Source organism: Epinephelus moara, chromosome 13, assembly GCF_006386435.1.
Source record: "Epinephelus moara isolate mb chromosome 13, YSFRI_EMoa_1.0, whole genome shotgun sequence".
Taxonomy (NCBI): Eukaryota; Metazoa; Chordata; class Actinopteri; order Perciformes; family Serranidae; genus Epinephelus; species Epinephelus moara.
The window spans coordinates 20925739-20945573 of NC_065518.1; the positions used below are offsets into that span (position 1 = coordinate 20925739).

General features: G+C 40.1%; 1 protein-coding gene across 1 annotated transcript; it reads left to right on the forward strand.

Annotated features, from left to right (window-relative positions):
- Window positions 1-7359: 7359 nt before the first annotated feature.
- Window positions 7360-9085, forward strand: LOC126400020 (stonustoxin subunit beta-like). The gene is made up of 5 exons (XM_050060424.1): window positions 7360-7472; window positions 7744-7776; window positions 7876-7938; window positions 8030-8172; window positions 8254-9085. Exons 1-5 carry the CDS (start codon window positions 7421-7423, stop codon window positions 8680-8682), a joined length of 720 nt encoding a protein of 239 aa, XP_049916381.1. The 5' UTR covers window positions 7360-7420; the 3' UTR covers window positions 8683-9085.
- Window positions 9086-19835: the final 10750 nt, after the last annotated feature.

Here is a 19835-nt window from a genome sequence, read left to right on the forward strand (position 1 = left end):
GCAGCTTCATAGATTTAAATCTGCATAGGAGAGTTTCTGGTGTTGGATGTCCAACAGGTGCAATATTGAACAAGTATGAATATAATACTGTAATAGAGTATTTTCAATGTGATGTGGTAACGTATTAATACTTCTCTTGCAGTGACATTTTTAAAGCCTGAATTTACCTATTTCTCCTGTTCTTACACTGAAGAAGATTTTAATAAACAATTACAAATTTGAATCTCTGTGGGATATAGTGCCATCTAGTGGTGAGGATTGTAGATTCCAACCAGCTGAAACTTCTCCAGGTTAGAATTCCTTCTGTGGTCATTGTTCAGGAGTTTTTACCAAGAGCCATATTATCCACAGAGGTGCCTCCTCTCTAAAAATAAATGGACACAGTGATTTTAACAAGTAAAAACACAGAAAAAAGCAGTTTTATCAACCCGGAAGTTGTTGAAAACCGGCGTGCAACGTTTCATGTCAGCATGATACACGACCAGTTGCCATTATTTTTTAACAGAACGTGGTAGGACAACAACGAAAGGTAAGCGACAGAGGTCTGAGCAGGGCGGATTGGAGCTTTTACCCGGGAAGCTGGTGTTCGCTTCCCGTGAGATTGTAAAGTCAAACCCTGTTATTTTTTCCTAAACCCAGCCACATGCTTTTGTTGCCTAAGCCCAACCATATGCGTGTGTTGGCAAATGTTAACCATGTGTGTTGTTAAAGGAAAAAACGTTCATGGTGTTGTACCGACACAGTGCGTTTTGTAAGCGAGTGTACGTAACGTTAAATTTCCTGTGAAAACGGATGTGCATTTAAAAAAAAAAAAAAAAAGACAATACATGTAACAGTCTGAAATTGACATGGACTTCCAGAATGTCCCAACCAACACACCCAGGGAACCTTGCACGTCAAATGTCAACGTGGAAAGCCCATGACCAAACGTTAATATGTGACAAGGCTGGAGTGAGAATGTGTTGGTTTAACATTACAGATCAGTGTTTTTTCCAACACTGTTTAGCATTTTGGAGATGGGCCACTAGCCTAGCACCTGCTAATGTTTGCTCACCATTTTTCCCCGATAACTTAGCCAAATTATCAGCAGAGGTCTCGTCCTCTCCAGAAAATAAATACATAAATAAATACAAAAAATAAATAAATTGGACTCAGTCATTAAATTGGAAAAACACTAATTAAAGCAGTTTTACGTTGAGACAATACTGTTTTTCTGACACTCATTGTGGAGGGGCTGATAACGGAGGTATCTGGCACAAAACAGAAATGGCTCTATCTAAAGCCAGTGTTTGGTTTGTCCATTCTAGGCAACTGTAGAAACATGGCAGTGCAAAATGGCAGATTCTGTGGACAAGGACTCGCTCTCCATATAGATATAAAGGGGTCATTTTAAGGTAACGATTACACAATGATTCTAATTTTCAGGTGATACACTAAAGAAAACGTACTTATTATATCAAATTCACTTTCTGCCAGTATATCTCCATAAATCCTACACACTGGACCTTTAAAAATGTGTGAAAAATATTAATGTTACCATCATTTTTTGTCAAGCTGTGTTGATATACAGCTGTATAAATATCTTGAGATTATATGATGTTTCATCATAGTTTAGCTTTAACTAAACTCATGTAGTAACAAGAAGTTTTGTTTCCTTAATATTAAAATAAACAACAAAAAACAAAGAATTTGAAATCACCACTGTATCATTTAAGTGACCACATTCACATATTAACTTTAAAACAAAATACATAACCCTAATCTCACAGTAAAACATACATTTATATACTTGTGTGCATTTGTATGATACAAAATTCAATTAATTGGTCATAAAAAACAAAGGAAATTGGCATTATAATGTTCTAGGCAGATAACATCTAATAATCATATAGTGAAAAATATTTCTTAAGCGCTGGCCCACAACAAGCCAAGTCCAAATATATATATATAACCCAGTATAACCTGACTGTTATAACTTAATAACCTAAGAAGACTGTGAGTCACTTGACTTGAGGTATCTCAGTTCATCATACCAGGCTTTGTAATGCTCTTGACCTACATTATCACATCCACTATTTACCACCACAAGTGCCTTTATACACATGGCCCGGGTTAAAAGAAAAAGCATGTCGCTGTTCGTAAACCCTTCCCAAAGATATGCGCTCCACTGCAAGCTGCGTGTCTCAGGTGTTTACTGCTTCGGCACCATGCCAAACCTCCAGTCAAGGCTGTCCCGTCCTTCTTGTGTTCCTGCCTGCCCAAGCAGATGACTGACTGGTGCAATGATTGCGGGGCAACTGACATACTAAACACTACATACCGCAGCTATGCTGACGGAACTGTCCAAGACCGTCCAATAGGATGTATTGAAAATAAAAGAAGGGGGAGCATGGGTGCCTCTTTGCGTGTGTCTATGTGAGTTCTTCTGATCTCCGCTCTCATGGGACGATATGAAACCAGGGGCAACAGGCTCTCAAAACACTGCTGACAGAGAAGTGATCTCTGCCATAAAGGTCACAACTGAGCCGTGACCCTGTTCAGTGGCTGCTCTGCATGGTCAAGGCCATAGCTTCAGTTTTTAGCCTCCCAGAGAATCCGTAGGTCTGAATGTCTTTAACAAAGGCGGAAATTGCAGCCTCAAACTTGGACTACTTTCAATAATGTCCCCCAACTTCTATTCAACTAAGTTTTTAAATTGTAAATCGCTCACAAAACAGGCACTTTTTACTGAACATGCAAAATTTGACACCTTCAGACCTCTTTAAAATAATTGGAAAACAGACTTGGATAAACCAATGTCAAGGGAAACTGTACACCGTCTGCACTGGCCTGAAGTTCGACTCTATAAGATCAAAGCCTACATAGATCCATGAATAGATTACTTGGCAGGCCTACTGGGCACAGGCCCAAGTGCCTTAGGTGCCAGAGGCCATCTGGTCACCTGCAAAATGGCATTCAAATTAACACATCAAACCTCAAAGAGACACAGAAGGACCACCAAGAGATGCAACAGAACTACAAAGAGACACAAAACCACAAACAGGTTCATAGCAACTACAAGAGATGCAAAACAAACAAAAGAGGCAAAACCACCACAAAGTCTGTGTGTCTTGCTGCTATGTAGGAGAAGTGGTAAAGGATGTGTGTCCAGGGGCCCATTGACTCACGAGGGAAGTCATGCACCATCTTAAGCAGGAGATGATAAGATATACTGTCACAGGGTGTACTTGGAAAGTTCATACCATTTGGCATCTTCATTTAGCTTTTGTTGAGGATGTGGAAACTTACAACATGACAATGACACCAATTCCACCATCATTTCAATTTATGTGAGTTTATTTTTCTTTTGTGGACACAAAAAAAATAAGGGAACACTTATTTGTCAGTGTAACACCAAGCCAGTTAAACTTCAGGGATATCAGTCTGTTCATGCAGGAGGCACAAGTGATTGTGAATCAGTTTCACCTGCTTTGGTGCAAACAAGAGTGGCAACAGGTGCAGTGGAGAAGCATCAACACAGCAGCAGGGTCTTGCACCTGTGTACAATGTGAAGAAGCACAATAAAAAAGACCTTGATAAAAAAATCACTAAGGGTGGAACTATCTCTTGATAAAATGTACCAGTATTCTTCTTCTAAATGGTCTCAACACATCAACCTTTCCAAGCACAGTAAATGCCAACAGGACAGTATATTGCACTATATAGTTAACAGAGAAGCATTTTAATCCTGCAGTGTAGAAACATGGACATTAAGGACCACAAAAGACGACAGAGAAGATATGGAAGCCCATTTCTGCCAATGTGATGAAAAGAGATGGTCAGAGTGAGAACCTTTCTCAAAATAATGACTTAATATCTCAAAATAAGAAGAAACGACACTAAGTCATTATCTTAAGTAAAAAATTATTAACTCACTTTGAGATGCTAAGTCATAATTTTGAGATAAGTTATTCTTTTAAGAAAGTTTTTCATTATTTCAAGATAAAGTGACATGCACCCCTGGTCAAAATTTCATTTACTGTGAATAGTTAAGTAAGGCCCAATCCCAATACCCCCTCCCTTGTCCACTACCCCTTGGCCCTCAAAATGAAGTAACGAGGGTAGGGGTAGAAATCTTTCTCTAGGAATTGGTACACCACTGACTACGTCATCGTGTCGGTTACGTTCACGCATACGTAACTATTTTAAACAGGAAGCTGCGAGCCATCTACATTTCCAACCGGCATCTACAGTGGAGTCTCATTCACCCTAACATTACCTATCGCGTTTGCCGCATTCATCATGCTTTGTTTGATGAACGACAAACGACAGGGGACTTCTGCTAGCCAGCTAGCTAGCTAATCAGCTAACATCACGAGGCAGCATAGTTATACTAGCTGGCGTGTTATCGTAATGTGAAAAGTCTGACAATTTTGCAGAACAGGACAGATGACAGACGCCAGATAGTGCGAGCTAGCTAGCTAGCTAGCTAACAAGCAACCTGTCGACGGTAACGTTAGCTATGTATGAACTTTTTTCCTTGTCTCTTGCTTGGTGGTAGCCATGGTGATGTCTACCCCTCGCTGGCAAGTCAGCATCTGAAATCCCTCGCTCCAAAGGGCTAGTTTTATACCCACTACCCCTCGTTATGCCCCCTACCCCTACACACAAAAAGGAATTGGGACACCACTACCCCTCGCGGGAACGTGCAATTGTAGGGGTAGGGCCAACGGGTAGGGCTAAGGGGGGGTATTGGGACAAGCCCTAAGTAGAGGATGAACTGATTTCCAAAAGACAAAAAGTTAAAGATGACACATTTCTTCTTTTCCAGTTTAAAAAAAAACAAAAAGGAAAAAGGGCCAAATGCAAAAGTTTGGGCACCTTGCATTGTCAGTGCTTAGTAGCGTCCCCTTTGGCAAGTATCACAGCTTCCAAACACTTATTGTAACCAGCTAAGAGTCTTTCAGTTCTTGTGTTGTGGATTTTTACCCATTCTTCCTGCAAAAGGCTTCTGTGAGATTCTTTGGCCATCTTGCATACGCTGCTCTTTTGGTCTATCCACAAATTTTAAATTATGTTTAGGTTGAGGGACTGTGGGGGTCATGGCGAAACCTTCAGCTTGCACCTCTTGAGGTAGTCCATTGTTGATTTCAAGGTGTGTTTAGGATCATATTCCTGTTGTAGAAGCTGTCCTCTCTTCATCTCCAGCTTTTCACAGATGGTGTGATGTTTGCTTCCACAATTTGCTGGAATATAATTGAATCAATTTCTTCCCTCTACATGTGAAATGTTTCCCATGCCACTGGCTGCAGCACAAGCCCAAAGCATGATCGATCCACCTCCATGTTTAACAGCTGGGCAGGTGTTCTTTTCAGGAAATTCTGCAGCCTTTTTTGTCCAAACATACCTTTGCTTATTGCACCTAATAAGTTCTATTTTAGCCTCATCAGTCCACAGGACTTGTTTCCAAAAAGCATCATGCTTGTTTAGATGTTCCTTTGCAAACTTCTGATGCTGGTGAGGACACAAGGGTTTTCTTCTAATGACTCTTCCATGAAGGTCATATTTGTGCAGGTGTCGCTGCACAGTAGAACAGTGCACCACCACTCCACAGTCTGTGAAATCTTCCTGCAGGTCTTTTGCTGTCAAACGATGATTTAGATTTGCCTTTCCTCCACAGTTCCTGTTAACTGTCATTTCTCAATTAAATCACAAACTGAGGAAACAGCTACATGAAAACACTTTGCTATCGTCTTACAGCCTTCTCCTGCTTTGTGGCCATCAGTTATTTTAGTTTTCAGAGTGCTGCACAGCTGTTTAGATGAGCCCATGTCTGCTGATTGTTGGGACAAGGTGTCAGGAGTATTTATAAAGCTTTGAAATTTACATCATCTGGCCTTTCCTAGTAATGACTGTGAACAAGCCATAGCCCTAACAGGTTAATTATAGTCTGAGACCCTGTGAAAAGTTGTCTGAGAGCTCAAATGTCTTGGGGTGCCCAAACTTTTGCATGGTGCTCCTTTTCTTTTTTTTCTCCATTCTAAAATTGTGCAAAACAAAAATAATACTCTAATGTTTCAGCATGTTTCATCTTTAACTTCATGCCTTTTGGAGATCACTTAACTATTCATAGTAAACACAATTGTGACCAAGGGTGCCCAAACTTTTGCATGCCACTGTGCTAAGTCATTGTTTGGTGATATTACAGCCCTGTCTCCCAGAAATTACAATGATATACAACTAATTTGAAACTGAACATTTTGAGGAAAATGTAATGACAACAAATTACATTTTCTATTAACATAAAGGAAATGCTGATTAACCTACCTGGCAAAATGCAAAAATGTGGATCATGAACGAATCAGCCAAATCTTCACTAAAAAAGCATTTCAGTCATAAATAAAATGTATCAACGTACTTTAGAAATAAGCAAAAATGTTTAATGACAACCAATTTCATTCTTTTCTTGCCAAAATAGGCAACACTACAGCATTATTATTTTAATATATATTATTTTTTATTATTATTATTATTATTATTATTTTTATATTTAACCAAAATCATGTTTTCCGCACCTTAACCAAGCTCTTTTTTGTTGCCTAAACCTAAGACAGAAGTTTTTGTGCCAAGGTTCTGCATTTTGTACGCCTGCCATCCTTTCCAACCACCTCCTTCTGATTCGTACACGGTAAATGAATGTAGAGTTTCATAACCTGAACATAATCCAAACAGCAATCATGTTGCAACAATAACACAATTATGACAGCAATTTAGTAAAATACAAACAAAATTTCTAGGAGTCACTATTTTCAGATACTGAGTCATTTTTTCAATAAAGTTTGTCATTTCAATGACTTGCAGGATCTTTATTAGCCATTACATTGGTTGAAATAGGCTGCCATAGCCTACATATAGATACATTATATCTTTACCTTGAGGTGCTCTTCTCTCAAAGTATCAGAGATGAACTCCAAATGAAACTCCATTGACCCAGGCTTCTCTTCTCTCCATCATCACAGCTCTCAGAGTGCTGTCAAGCTGTTCTTCCGGTCGTAACCCACCCCTCTGTTCTGTACAGTATGGCCACATTCCCATTCAGATATCAACTTCCAAGACATGTGTTTGATTACAAAGAGATGACAGGGCAATTGTAAAAGTAAATCCAGAACTGTACAGATAGACATGGGTCAGCAGGTCATGTGTTGGCGCTGACCTGAATATCCTGATTTGGCAGGCTCCATGACACGCCCATTAGTGAGCTCATTATCTCCACATACCTTACCAAAATCTCTCTCTAGGAGCCCCAGGGGGGGCCCCCCCAAAACCTTTAATACCCGCTTTCCTGAGGGTATATAAAGAAGTCGTTTGCATCGTCGCAGCAGTACGCCGCTGACAGACGCCAACATTAAGGAAACCTCAACAGAGCAAGAAGCAAATAAAGATGCCAACCAGTGCTCCCAATATGAGGATCATGCCGACAAACGGCAGGCCTGGTGAGTGAACTGACTTATTAGTCCTTTGCAGGTAATGCATGAAAGGTTTCATTAGCCACAGGTAGAAATTTGTGTTGGAAAGTTTATCTGGAGATCTTTCTTGAAGCAGATTGGATTTGTAATTTTGTTTGAAGATTAGAGCAGAGTGGTTAATTTTGAAAGTTTGAGGACATTCTGAGCAGATTTTGTGAATTGCTAGTATGCCGTTTTCTTACAATGAAGCCAAAGTATCCAATGAGTAATGCTTGTCATGCTTCTGCTGTACTTACAGGGATAAAATGTAAAGGTCCGGCTCCTTCAACAGGTAAGATTTTAAAGTAAACCATAAAAAAAACAACTCTTTTTTAACTGTATCATTTAAAAATCATCTAACACCGACAATGTGACCTTTCTCTTCTCTTAGAAAACATCCCAAAGTACGAGCCCAACATCCCTGAGCCCACGTGCAGAGCTGATCTTCTCAAACGTAAGAACGATCATTTTAAAACCTATTTCATCACTTTCAGAGTATGTAGTTTCTTGACTTTCATGGCTGCACATTTTTTGACATCCCACAGACGCGATCAAACTTTCCCTGGATGACAAGACAGCCAATAAAATGCTGTGGATCACAGAGGGTGGATCCAAGGTGTCCCGCATGACTGATGATGTAACTTGCCCCGTCCTGGATAGACCAGAGAGATATGAGCATGCCCCTCAGGTAGGTTTTAAATAACAGTCAGATAAACAGATGTAAAGTAAAGTTCCCAAAGCTGAGCTAATTTTCATCCTCCTCTTTAAGGTTCTTTGCAAAGAAGGCATCCTGGGCTTCAGAGCTTACTGGGAAATGACATATACAGGATGGGTGGTGGCCGGAGTCGCCTATGAAGGAGCAGGGAGGAGGGGAAGCGACGGACAGTGCGGGCTGGGAGAGAACGAACATTCCTGGGGTCTCGGCTGGGGGGGATCCCACTACCAGCTGTGGTTCAACGGCATTAACACAGAAATCTGGGATGTGCCCCAGTGCTCCACCATTGGGGTTTACCTCGATTATCCTGCTGGTGTCTTGAATTTTTATACAGTTGAAGAAGTGAAGGAGGGAGAGGGGAGCGACGCCACAAAGGAGGTCAGACTGCTGCAGCGGATTAAGAGCTCCTTCAAAGGGAAGATGCTGCCAGGTTTCTGGGTGGGACAGAAGTCGTCATGTGTCTTGGTTAAACCAGAGGAGTGAAGTCGAGAGAGTGTTTTTCATTTACATTTTCCAACATTTCCAACTTCATATCTAAACCTGAAATATGTTTATCGACAATGCATATTTTGGGATAATGCAAGAAAAAACTTTCAAAATCAAAATCTCTGTATATAGAAGCACTTTTGTTTCAGTGTTTGTGCATCATTTATTTGTTAAGTCTGTCTAAAGTCATTGTTAAATATTGTTTTGAGGTGTCATTTCTATCTTTATATACATGTTGTAGCATTGTGTGTGTATATTCTGGTGTCATGGATGTTATCTGTACTTGATAGATTTAATATATATCATTTTGTGTGACTTTAAATAAAATAAAAACACTGAATATCATCACACATTATAAAGCTGTGACTACTTTGTGCATTATAATTGCCAACAGCTGATAATAAAGGACATAAGATCAAATCTATGGTTGCTTCCTGTGTTGTTATTTTGAGCCAGTTCATTACACACCTTTAATTTCTAGATATCTCCATTTTATACATTAATATTTAGATTCAAGGTGATTTGATTTACAAAACACCTGTCAGAATAAACCATGAAATGTCATTGTATATAAATAAATATGCATACAAATTAGCACATGCACTTAATAATCCAGAGTATCTTAACATCTGCAAACTTTTTAGGCTTTCAGCAGCGATAAGACATTTGGGATTTGGGACAATTACAACATCCCAAATATATCATACAAAAGAAAATATATTACTGGTGCAAAGTTGCCCTTCTGGAAGCTACTATATTTAAGAAAAAAAAAAAAGATAAAGAAACTGAATGACAGCCAAGTTTCCATGCTAAATATTGAAAAGATTTTTTTCCCTGCAAAGCTCCATTGCTTTGTGTTATGCACAGGCGATAAGTCATGTTTTATAAATATAAGCTTACAGCACAGGAAAATGAATCCATCACTGTCACGGTAAGCATTTCGAACTGTACCATACCTTCAGCTGCTCTGGATCTTTCATTCTTCACCTTCCCGCTGAGCAGGGGGTCCAGAGGCTTAGGCTGTCGACATGAAAGCAGATCCTGTGAAGCAATAAACAAGATCATGTGTGTGCACACATAGAAGGCCGGTGAGGGGGGAGTTGATGAAAGGTACAGTGAGACGGGAGATGAAGGACTAACCTCAATGCTGAATTCAGATTCTTTTTTTCCCCCCCGTCGTCATGTTAAAGAGATCAGGAAGACAGTTTTCCACAGTGAAGGGGACACAGCTTAACTGTACAGGGGACAGAGGGCAAAGGAGTGAATAGTAACTGCAAAATGCAAACACATATTAAGATTTTTGCACATTTTATATAGGTATGATATTGCACTCTTGACTTCTTCAGGATGTTACACCTTGTGATGATGGCAGCCTGACAGTCTCCCCAGTGATGTGCAATGATATTTGTTAGCATTTTGCCAACAGCAACCACATTGATATCATCACCATGCTTATTGGAAATAATTAATACAGCCATCATGCAGCATAGACTCAAAAAACACAACAAAGAGAGCATTGCAGAAGACACCTTTACTGCCATCATAATACTCAGGCATGATTTTGAGTTTTAAAACTATTTCATATTTCACACAAAACAGAGGAAAACATTAAAGCACTTCTTTCAATCCTATGCTTCATGTTGTGACTCCCACCAAAATTATATTATTCTATTTATTTATTTATCTATTTATTGTTGGTGACAAGACTGCAGTTGCAGGTTGGGAGCCACTGCCCTGACAGTTTATAGTCCTCTGGCTGAGACATGAGCCACACTCCTCCTGCAGGCAAAAAAAAGTTGTCTTTGTCTCCCCCCTGTGGCCAGTTATCAGTATAACAACAAGCTTTGGCAACAAGCCTGCACCCTGCTGTGGCTCCCTGCAGATGCAGTGGTGCCAGGGACCTAAATATAGACAGTGCAGGCAGTGCGGTTGGCCTGAGGCCCGCAAGGTGTGGGGCCCATAGAGAGAGGACCCTTTATCAATGTGTTGTTTGGAGAATGTGCCCTTATGAGTGATTGTGTTCAAAGAAGACCTTGTATTACATTAAAACAATGCCATTTGTTATATCATCTTTGTCATGTTTATTTTTTCTTTTTATGTAAAATAATCAACAGTATCTATAACAAAATTATGTGCTTATTCTATAACTATAAATCAACTATTCCTTTTGTTGGGCCTATATCTAGAGAAACTATATTGAAAATGAGCAAGTATTTATAGATCTCAGCTTGCTTTATGCCTCTTCAAAATTCATGAGTGGTGTAAATTATGTCATAGAACACAAAGCTAGTGTTAACAGACCTTATTTCAGGCATCTAACCAAAAACCCATTTAAAAACCCTTTGACTTGAAGTGCTAAAATGCCAACTCATTTGAAGGTTTTATAACTTATAGTCGCCACAGAGCTTATTTTCTGCAGTAATCCAAAATGTCTGTGTTGAGCCCCGACAAAACAATGCGAAATGTTTAGTAACAGAGAAACTGGGTGCATTTAACACCCTGTTATATTACACAGGTGCACTGCCTTTTTAATACAGTGGGTTTCATTCAATTGATTCAAAGGGGCTTAACTGGCATGGCAAACTTACATTTATATTGTCAAAGCACATGTGAAATAAAAACAAAAATTCTATGTACAATACCTAAAGATATACCAGAAGACATCACTCTGACTGGGTGCACCTTTGACACACCCACTGAAGGAGAGAAAATGCACCTCAAAGCCCTTTGCACAGTTTCATACCCTTTCAAAGAAACATGTCGTTCTAGCCGGACACCATAGCAAAACCATGCACACTGGTTTGAGATTGTACATGCCCCATACTCCTAGTGCTAGGCTAGCTCATGTACTGTAGTAATGACGGAGCTAGCCTGTTAGCAGCAGTGTTGACAATGCTGTACAACTCAAATGAGCTAGACTTATAGGCTTTATTTAAGTGTATGTGTGCTGTAAATCCTGTTTTACACCCACTCTACAGTCTGTTGGTTTTGAGGTAAAACTCCTCTGCAGCTCTGACGCATCTCAGCCCAGATATGAGTCACATCACAAGTTAGGGAAGTTGATAAAATGCTTTTACTCTTTGTCCTTAAAGAAGAACCAAACATGTGTCACTCCGACAACTTCTCAACTTCTGAGACGTTTTCATGAATGCAGGCTCTGATCGGAGTGTCTTTATAAGACAGGCTGATTCGTTGAGTTCATATGAGACACAGCAAGACACCTTTATGAAGCAGCCCTCTGAGGGTTGACAGAGGGGAAATACAAAAAGCACAGATGAGATTTAATCTCACAACCTTCAGACTGTAGAAATGCTTCTTTACCACCTAAACCCCCGAGAGGATACGAAGTGGTGTGACTCACATACAAAGAATTAAACTTTGTCAGTTTGTCGGTGTCAGTCTGTTTCAGTGTGAACAGCTGTAAATCTTTGTTTCTCCACAGGTTGATGCAGCTTCAGTCTGATCATCTTCCACTCTCTGGTTCTTTGTGTTGATCCGTGCCAGAGGTGATCCAGTGGGGATGGACACCAACCAACATTGCTGAGATGAGGGTTCGAACCCCACCTGAGCATGAATTAATGTTTACGTAGTCTACAGGCTGAAAGAGGAGCTGATCATGTGACCTTCACTTGCATGTGACCTATTATACAGTAAACCTGCCTTATTAAGACTTTTTATCTGCATGCTTTCACTTGACATTGGTATTGGTATATTGACATTGGTAAATAAAGTGACATTATGTAACTTTTGAAAGAAGAAATAATAAGTCCTCCTGTTACAAATTAAAAGCTGGATTCAAAAGCAGTGAAACGCCCCCTTGCTCATTTCAATGCACGCAGATATGTGGTGCTAATGCTAGCTGTAGCTTACTCTTGCATGCATAGCTATTGTCACACTGTGTTTTAGCAATTATCATGTAACTGTAACGTTCAGCTTGTAGCCACAGTAGGCCTTTGTCACAACAGGAAAAGCACAAGTGTAAATAATGAAATTAATGGCGGCTGAATTCCATTTAGCTGCTTTGACTTCAGGTTCCTGGTATTGTGCGTGCTGGCTCACTGTCACTCTCACAGTGTTTTTAGTGACATCTGTACTTTTCCTCCCATGACAAGTCAGATTGTCTGCTGTGAGAAAGGCCTGTTCAGTAAAAGTGAGATGGTCTTGCTTCAATTTAACTGGTCCCTAGAAAAGAACAGCTGGCCCCAGTTTGGCCCCTGTCAATTAAGAACCAGAACCAACACTGACTGCAAGCCATGACTCCCCACCTGTTCAAAAAGTCCATGACCAGTGGCGTGCACAGACTTTTTGAAGGGCAGGAACGAAAAGAAAAAAAGGGCACTTTAGCGCGCATTTTGGCTCCCAGGAGGGCACTTTAGCGCACGTTTTGACACCCAAGAGGGCACTTTAGCGCTCGTTTTGGCTCCCAGGAGGGCACTTTAGCGCGCATTTTGACTCCCAAGAGGGCACTTTACCGCACATTTTGGCTCCCAAGAGGGCTCTTTAGCACGCGTTTTGGCTCCCAGGAGGGCACTTTAGCGCACCTTTTGGCTCCCAAGAGGGCACTTTAGCGCTTGTTTTGGCTCCCAGGAGGGCACTTTAGCGAGCGTTTTGGCGCCCAAGAGGGCACTTTAGCACGCGTTTTGGCTCCCAAGAGGGCACTTTAGCACGCGTTTTGGCTCCCAAGAGGGCACTTTAGCGAGCGTTTTTCAACAGTTGTGTCTTTTCAAAATACACTTAATTTTTCACAGGACATGTACAAATTCTGCTCGTTAGATATATGCAGTCTTTTCAAAAATAAACGTACAATGTCGATAAAACACCTCGTATTTACGTTTATTTCCTTGTGCAACAAAAGTACATAGGTTTAGAAAAAACAAACATCATGGTTTGGCTCTACAATCACACAGGAAGTAAACAACGAGCTCCAAGGTGAAAGTCCAGGGTTTGTTGGACCCATCTACCTCCACTCTGTATAGGGACTGTAGGGACTTTCCAACTCCTTGTATTACATTCTTACCGGCAGCATTTCAAAGTGATGCTGTCTGTTCTATAAACTGACTCCCAGTGGAATATCATCCTGCCGCCAAAGGTGCCTTTTTTGCATTGATGTCTGGCAACAAATTTACTGATAAAGTGGCAGTATTTGACATAACAAATACAAATAAAGGCCTGTCTCAATTAGAGGCCTGGTCTGGTTGCCAAGCAGTTTATTCTTATAGAAGTTATTTGGATGTATAAAACCGGATTGTTGACTACCAACTTGAGCTAACAATAGCTAGCCAAGCAGTAGTAGTAGCAGGAATGGGGAGATGAGTTCTGTTGACTTAAAAGACCATCACAGCAAAGTGCAGTGGTATTGTGACATGAATTCCTCATGTCCAAGACAGCAAAGATGTAAGTGGACATCAAATTAATGTGAGTCTGATACATGCTTTGTCTGTCTGTCTGTCTGTCTGTGTGCTTTGTGCTTTGTGTTTTCACTGATAGTTAAATGTCTCTTAATGCTGCATGTGTGTATTTAACACCTTGCTGCGGGCCTCTATTTGTAGATGTTATAGAGGCTGTACTGTGCCTTGTTCCATTTACTCTTGGCACTGAAGCTTTGGTGTGTCAGCATGCTGTCTACATATACACAGCAGCAGGTATAGAGGTATAGAGCCTGCCAGCTGGCTTTGAATAATTTTGAATTCCTTAAAAACTGCATTTGTTGCTTATACAGTCACCTGTTGACTGCATGGGCGGATTATGAAACGATGGTCCTCTGGACACAGATGTAAAGAAGGGCCCGCCCCCTTTCCTACATCGCAGCAAGACCCACAGACTTTGTGGTTTTGCCTCTATTTGTGTCTGCATCTCTTTGTTGTCAGGAAATAATAAATATCATATGTGTGTGACCAAAAACAAGTCTCAAAGTTTTCAGATTGAATCACTGTACGACACCACAGCAGAAGGGTACAGATCAGAATTCTCTAACTCAGTCGAAAGGACACATTCTTCAACTTTATAAACTTCCTTATTTCTTTTACTGACCCGTCTGACATGGCTTCTGGACCTCTCCACTGCTAAAATCAGCGTTTAGTTTCAGAGTTAATGTAGCTGGCCCCTTCTAAAAGAGCTGCTGGCCCCAGTCCGACCCCTAAGCTTCACAGTAAATGGACTAGAACCAGCAGTGGGTACACCGCATACGGTTTATTGTAAACTTTAGAGTCTGGTTGAATCATGAAATGAGCAAAGACTGTAAGTGTTTGAATGCTTTTTTGCTTCAGTAGACCTACAGACCAGAAGTGGACGAGTAATTTGCACAACCTTGGCATGCAAGGTTTTTATTGTCTTTGTTTCAACATATTTAAAGGAAAGATTAAGAACAGAAAATGACCTAAAATATTGTTAGCTATTATGACATATACAGCACAATATCATGTGCTGTGTTGTAATACACTGTTGGATTTATGTTTTTAATTTACAGTAGGACTGACAAATAAAAACAAGCTGAGAGATATCATATTGCAAGCCCTTTTAACATTTAATCAGTAAAGCTGATTTAGTTTTCACTTGTGGAAACAACATTTCGACATGTGAAAATGTCATTTTGACTTGTTAAACTGTTAATTTAAGATATCGGTAAAACAATTTTGACATGTTACAAATATATTTTCACATATAGAAATTACATTTTGACTATAGACATCTTTACTTTAATTATTTTGTCAGTTATTACTGTTTCACTAGTAAGAATGAAAATGACACAATTGAATTTCCACATGTGGAAAAGGGATTGTGACTAGTGGAAATGTACTCAGATATCAACAATTTCATCTCCAATATGTCCGACGAACCATTTAAGGTATGTGGGCGTCATAACATTTGAATACCACAAAGCCATTGGTTGACTTTTATATTAGTAGATTTATTTTGGATATTTTGGATGATATTTTGACTACAAGTAATTCTGATTGATATCTAGTCAAATTTTCACGAGTAATAAAAAGAATTGTAGATGTCTCAGATTTAATTATTACTAGTACTAATATATTTTTCACTAGTTACAATTGTATTTTAGATATTTTTATGTTTTAGAGAGCTCTTCAAGGGCTCTTCATCCTTAGAACATTTTAAAAGGAAATGATCATTCTGATTAGACATCATTCATGATGTCTAATTATTTCTTGACTTGTATATAAATATATTTTCCCCCATTTTCTTTTTTCTTTGCACTGTGTTCTATGCATTTATTGTTTTTTATTGGATTATTTTCACTGAATGTGTTTCCTGTTGTCCTTTATGTTTTAGTTCTTTTGTCTGCTTTTTCTCCTTTTTGTCATTAGTTGAGGGGAGGTCTGTTGTGGCTTCTTAATATTTCCTGACACTTTTCTTATTTCTTTTTTACTATTTGGATCTATGCAGTTTTATGTGTGTGCAAATAATAAGTAAATGAATCAAATTAAATAGACAATTACTGTAACACCTCAACCTCTTCCTCAGTGAATTAAATGGAACTTCCTGATATCTCCACAAGATGGAGCCATGGTGTCATATATTAATAAATGCTGATTTGCTGGACTACAGCCACTAACTCTGCTTTTTTTTTCTCTCTTTGCTTTGACTTGTTTCAACTTTATTGATTTTAGGATTTAATATGTGATTTTATTCATCATTCCATACATGTGCTCATCAGACAGAATTGATTACAGCTACTTTTCCCAAAGCCATGAAAGTCACAATTCCCCTTACAAAAATCTTGCTACATAGGTCTGACAAAAACAGGTGGCAAGTTTAATTGAGGAGTAAATGGAGTGTTTTTTCTTAAATCATTGCGACACTTTAATATCATTACAACACTCCAAAATACATGCTGTATAATTTTTATATCAGTTATAAAAGGAATATCAAGTAATCTAATTGAAAAATGATTACATTTAGGTACGGTGGAATCTCCCTTTAGTCATGGCAGAGTGTTCATTTTTTGTATACTTGTAATGTAAATCTAAGGTAACACCATTACATAAATAAATCTAGCTAAAATTTTGTGCTGTAAGGGAAATACGGTTTGCACAGAACATTTAAAAGTCAAACCACCTAATAAACTATTAATACAAACAATAAAACCAGACTTATAGCATAGGGGAAAAAATGCAGTATACAAATACACAAATCAACCTGTATTGCCCACCAGACAGTGCAATAATTGGTCAGTCTGTGGTGTAAATCACCAAGCTGTTGCAGTATACAGACAAACACCGCTGCTGAATTTCATGTTTAAATTAAGCCATCTAATTGTGGCAGGAATACATAAGAGTCTGGTCTCTCTGCTCTGAAGTTTATCCAGCATGAGGAAGCAGCCAGAGAGTATCAGTTCCTCTCTAAGTCAAAAAGATGTTCGTCTTTCAGCACATGGCTCTCACGGATTTCAGTTATTTGTGTGCAGCTCAGAGCAGTAACCATACTGGGGTTACCCACAAAGCCCCCCTCAACAACGGCGATGTGCACAGCTAAGGCAATAAAATCTGCTAAAACAAGGTCGTAATTTTAGCAGATGTGTAAAGATTTCATTTTCTGTGGGGAAAACAGCCGTGCTTCCCTGCAAATTATCGCTGCGACTGTCTCTGAAGTTTGCCATCAGTTAAAGTCCCCAGATATTTATAGTTGCCCTCCAATTCAATTCCCTTATCAGATTGTAGAGTGGGTTTGGGAGCAGCCTGTAAACTTCTGAAAATTTATTGCACCGTGACACAAATTCACCAACAACACGGTCGCGTCTACCTCCTATGAAATGCCAGAATCATCTGCAAACTTGATAAAATATCTGTCTAAATATTTGCTGTGGCAGTCATGAATATGAATGACATTATCACAGGAGTGGAAGAATATATACAGTACAAGACAGCAGATTTAAAAAAAAAAGAAACTTTGGGGACTACAATCTGTCACTTAAAATGTCTGCGATACAGCCTACAGTGTCTAGATCAGGCTTATGAAATATGAAAGGAGAAAATGTGATAAGAAAGTATAGAAAAGTTAACAGGACTAATGAGAGGCAATGTAAGTGAGCATCCCCAGGCTCTCACTGCGGTATGCACCCTGTCCCACTGCCATCCTCTCCTGGGTCAGATTTTCAGCTGTTGTAGGGCCTACAATCACCAGAATCCTACCCAAGCAAAGCAAATTTTCATCTAAATTCAATTTAAATTTGTACCAGCAGACACTCTATTACACCATATCTTCACAGATTCTGGACTAATCACTGACTAATCACATTAGATACACAGGATGCTGACTAGGGAAGAGCTATTTTCATGTTGCCAGTGAATCTTCATCTCGTCACTATCTAAAATATTTCTTGAGACGCTAAACGGCTCAGAGTATTCTCCGGGTAACATAATATACATACCGCCCCCCTCCCCCCTGCCTCTGTCTCTCTTTCTTTGCCTGCACACACTGTTGCACACACCACACACACACACACACACACACACACACATATACACTCACACACTCATTAACATGCTCTAAACTTCCTTTGTGATTCCATTTTCTGCATCAGGGCTGTTTTAAATTACTCTCCCTACTTGTCATTTATGCGGTTTACTGTTCGCCACTTCACTGCTCTGGCACTATCACTGTGCAAGTAAATGGGCTCAGCTATACAAAAACACAAGCTTGTGATATCCTGCAGTACATGTTTTAAAAGTCTTTATTCTTGAATTCCATTGTGGATAGTAACAGGTTACAACTGAATCGTTCAATATTATGGGAACGTTTATTTGCCTTTTTTTGAGAGTGAGATGAAAAGATCAATAGCACTCTCATGTTTGAGCGCTAAAAATAAAAGGGACAGTTCACCCTAAAAGGAAAAATACATAGTTTTCCAATTACCTGTAGTGTTATTTTTGAGTATAGATAGTTTTGGATTGTTATTAGCCGTAGAGATGTCTGCCTTCTCTACAATATAATGGAACTAGATGGCACTCAGCTTGTGGTGCTCAACAGCAATGTCTCTATCCAGAAATCATGACCCAGTTACTCAAATTAATCCACAGACCTCTTTAATTCTTGTTTGAAGGGGCAATAAGTGAAATTCATCATTTCTAGATTGAAGGAATTAAAAAATCGCTATGTGAAGAACTAGAGGTGTAATTTCATCTGGAGTATAGCATGACCTCACACACCCACTCTCTGTGTTGATCTCCAGCCCCTTGTTTACAAGCCGGTCCGGCTGCGCGTTCATGTACGTTCATGTGAATCGCCGCCTCCTCCCTCCTCTCGGAGCCCTTGGCCCTCCCTCCCTATAAAAGGCTACAGCCAGTGAGCAATGGCAGCGCGTATTTTCGAAATGAAATGGCAGAGAGCGGAACGTCCACCTGAAGACGACCAGGATCTGACATTACCTCTAAAGAAACAACGGTTGTTGGCGAAGAAGTTGTCGGATAAAGAAAGGGACAGAACTCGGATTAACATTGGCCTTGCATTTCCAAGGTGGAGAGCACTGCGAGAGCTAAAGGGGCTACAATCTGACTCGGAGCTAGCTCTTCTTCTCCTGGACAGGTACAACATAAAGTCAAATGTCTGTTTTAATTAGTGTTACAGTAACGTTAGGCACATGTCGCTATGTCGATTCAATTAAATTTAATGTTACAATCGTAGCATGGGTTAATGTCCGGAGCTTGAGTTATTAGCGGCTCGGTCCCAGCAATGGGTCAGGCGTTACGGTTGTGTTAGGTGAGTAGCCCGGCAGCCCAGCTAACATTTGCAATTAGCATTGTAAAATGTAGCCCGGCGGGCAGCCTGGCGGCTGTGTTTAGCTATTCCCCTGCCTACTTCAATGATGATGGTACCTGTAATAAATGTAATATATTTGCTGTGATGGAGGCGAGGCTCAGTGACTAGAAGAGCTGGTAGAAGCGCTCCATAGCTGCAAGTTACTCCAGTAGCCGTAGTAGCTCTAGTGCTAACTCCAGGAGCTAACGCTAACGTCCCTACTCTTCTCCATGAGCCGGAGCCATGAGCCACGGGCTCACGGGCCCAGGGAGAAGAGTAGGAACATTAGCGTGGCAGCCTACTAATGCTAACGCTAACGCTAACGTCCCTACTCTTCTCCGTGAGCCCGCGAGCCCGCCAGGCTCACGGCTCCGGCTCATGGAGAAGAGTAGGGA

Excerpts from the sequence above, each read along its gene's own strand:
- LOC126400020 (XM_050060424.1), top strand. The coding sequence starts at position 7,421 with ATGCCAACCAGTGCTCCCAATATGAGGATCATGCCGACAAACGGCAGG. Across the intron at positions 7,777-7,875 it reads AGGTCCGGCTCCTTCAACAG|AAAACATCCCAAAGTACGAG; the intron begins GTAAGATTTTAA and ends CTCTTCTCTTAG. Across the intron at positions 8,173-8,253 it reads GATATGAGCATGCCCCTCAG|GTTCTTTGCAAAGAAGGCAT; the intron begins GTAGGTTTTAAA and ends CTCCTCTTTAAG.